Source organism: Arachis hypogaea, chromosome 4 (assembly GCF_003086295.3).
Source record: "Arachis hypogaea cultivar Tifrunner chromosome 4, arahy.Tifrunner.gnm2.J5K5, whole genome shotgun sequence".
Lineage (NCBI taxonomy): Eukaryota > Viridiplantae > Streptophyta > Magnoliopsida > Fabales > Fabaceae > Arachis > Arachis hypogaea.
In genome coordinates, this window is record NC_092039.1 from 66071722 (window position 1) to 66074587 (window position 2866).

Sequence of the window (2866 nt, forward strand, 5' to 3'; positions counted from 1 at the left end):
TAGAATTAGTATGATTTACCTAACATAGTCATCTATTTTGTGACAATTCAATAATATGTAGCTATGAACTTGCTCTCGAGACTTGTCGACAAGGAGAAAAGGTTCACCTTTCTTTGCACCCAAAGGAACGCCTCTTTTTGGAAATAGATTCGAAAATGCATCTGTAGTTTCCATCATAGAATTATTAGGTTCATCATTATTTCTGAGTTGTCTATTCAATTTTGTTTGGACACCAGAATGTAAGTAACGCGAGCAAAATGTCAAACATTCTTCAACCGAATATGCCTCTACAATAGATCCTTCAGGACGACTTCTGTTTCGAACATAGGACTTCAAAGTACACATGTATCTTTCTGGAGGATACATCCACCAAAATTGAACTGGGCCTCCCAATCTCACTTCATTAGCCAAATGAATATGCAAATGAATCATTATGTCGAAGAAAGAAGGAGGAAAGATCCTCTCTAATTGGCATAATGTTGTGACAATATCCTCTTCTAATTGATCTATCTCTTGTAATATGATAGACTTTTGACACAATTGACGGAAAAATGAGCCAAGTCAAATCAAAGGAACTACAACTTGATCTGGAAGTATTCCTTTGATAGGAATTTGTAACAAATAGTGAAGAATGAAATGAGCATCATGAGTCTTATAACCAAATATTCTTCTCTCCAAAAGGTTCACACACCGAGAAATATTTGAAGCAGAGCCATCTGGTAACTTTGCTGTCTTCAAGACGTCACAAAAAATCGACTTTTCAGCGTTGGTCATTGAGTAGCATGCCTTTGCCAGCTTCACCTTTTTCCTACCATTTGTTTTCTTGGGGTGAAGGTTCTTTCGAATGCCCATTTCTTTCAAGTTATATCGAGCATTTGTGTGATCTTTTGTCTTGCCAGAAATATCCAAGTGAGTTCCAAGAATACTATCAACTATGTTCTTCTCTATGTGCATCACATCTAAATTGTGTCGTGATGTGTTATACTGCCAAAAAGGTAAATCAAAGAATATTGACCTCTTCTTCCATGGACCATCTTTCTTTAGTTTTAGTTTCCCAAACGAATTATCCACATACTCCAACTGACTTAAAGCTTAAGTACCCGACAATAATGGTGGAGCTTGCCTATGTTCTACTTTTCCATTGAAAGAACTCTTGTTAGCTGTCCATGGATGATCCTCAGGCAAAAAGGCACAATGAACCATGTAGCATGTCTTGCAACTATATTTAAGATAGTTAGAACAAGTCCCATGGTTACAACAAGGGCAAGCTAGCTTCCCTTTTGTACTCCAACCAGATAGCATTGCATAAGCCGGAAAATCACTTATTGTCCACATGAGAGCTGCATACATTTGGAAGGTTTCATTTTTGGATGCATCATATGTTTCCACCCCGACCTCCCACAACTCCTTCAACTCCTCGATCAAAGGCTGCAAGTAAATGTCTATATCATTTCCTGGTGACTTTGGTCCAGGGATTAGCAACGATAACTTAAAGTATTCCTGTTTCATAGACATCCATGGCGGTAAATTATAAGCCATTAAAACAATAGGCCACGTGCTATGAGATATGCTCATGGTTCGATATGGATTGAATCCGTCACTTGACAAGCCAAGTCTCACATTACGGGTATCAAGAGCAAAATTCTTATGACGATTGTCAAAGTCCTTCCATGACTGGCCGTCAGCGGGGTGCCTTAACTTGTCATCTTTTTTGCGTTCTTCGTCATGCCACCTCATGCTTTTAGCTGTTGCTGAACACATGAATAGTCTTTGAAGCCTGGGAATTAGGGGAAAGTGTCGCAATATCTTCACAGGAATATTGTGAGATTTTTTTGAAGGCAAAACATCTGCTTCAACTACAGGATGTACAATCCAACGAGAAGCACCACATTCATGATAAGATGTGTCCTTCTCGTACTCTTTCCAATATAGCATGCAATCGTTCAGGCATGCGTCAATCTTCTTATAGTCAAGACCTAAGTCTCTCATCATAGTCTTGGCTTTATTGAAAGAAGTAGGAATATTTAATTTAGGAACAGCCTCTTTCAGCAACTCCAAGATAGAAGTAAAAGAGGCATTACTCCACCCATGTTGACACTTTAACAAGTATAGTCGGGTGGTGAAAGACAACGTAGAAAATCCCTTGCAACCAGGATATAGTTCTTTGCTAGCCTCTTCAACCAAATCATAGAATTTCTTTGCATCTTCATTCATACCTTCTTTTATCCCTTCCGCTTGTGCCACATCCCTAAATCTATCATTCAACAAGGCGTCCATGTTGTCATACGAGTTAGTCTCACTCTCACTATCAATCTCACTATCACTATCGCTATCAACATCCATGCCGACTACACTTTCCCCATGATGAATCCATCTCGTATAACCATTAATGAATCCAAAGGCAATCAAATGGATATAAATTGTTTGTCTTTTGTGCCACAAGAAATTACAACACTTTGCACAAGGGCATAAGATTTCCTCTCCTTGCGGGCTTCCGATAGAGTAAGCAAAGTCTAAGAAGTCATTGACACCATTACTAAACTCAACTTTTTCTCTCGATAAACTCATCCAATCTTTTTCTAAGTCTTGGGAAAACCTAATTATTAATATATTGTTATTACTATTTAACCAAGCATGCAAATAATAATGTTCATGCATATTGAGTACATAAATCCATCAAAAAAGCACACAACAATATTATTATTAAAATTAAGAAACAATTATATTTCTTATCTAAAAGTAAACTAAATATCAAAAGACATTCAACATGAAAAACAAAAAGCTGCACAAAGGTTATAATATACATATGAAAACCTACAAGTATATGCAAGAGAAAAAGGACTTACGGAGTCATGGCTCAACAAAT

At 37.4% G+C, this 2866-nt stretch overlaps 1 protein-coding gene across 1 annotated transcript; it reads right to left on the reverse strand.

Annotated features, from left to right (window-relative positions):
- Positions 1 to 561: 561 nt before the first annotated feature.
- On the reverse strand, positions 562 to 2343 carry LOC112794895 (uncharacterized). The gene is made up of 2 exons (XM_025836865.1): positions 1101 to 2343; positions 562 to 959 (listed from the first exon to the last, which is right to left on the reverse strand). The coding sequence occupies exons 1-2, from the start codon at positions 2341 to 2343 to the stop codon at positions 562 to 564; spliced, it is 1641 nt and encodes a 546-aa protein (XP_025692650.1).
- Between the last annotated feature and the right edge of the window lie 523 nt (positions 2344 to 2866).

Bases quoted from the DNA above. Each gene is read 5' to 3' on its own strand.
- LOC112794895 (XM_025836865.1), bottom strand. From the start codon at position 2,343: ATGGATGTTGATAGCGATAGTGATAGTGAGATTGATAGTGAGAGTGAG. The intron at 960-1,100 runs GTACTTAAGCTT...GACACAATTTAG, and splicing joins AGCTCCACCATTATTGTCGG to ATGTGATGCACATAGAGAAG.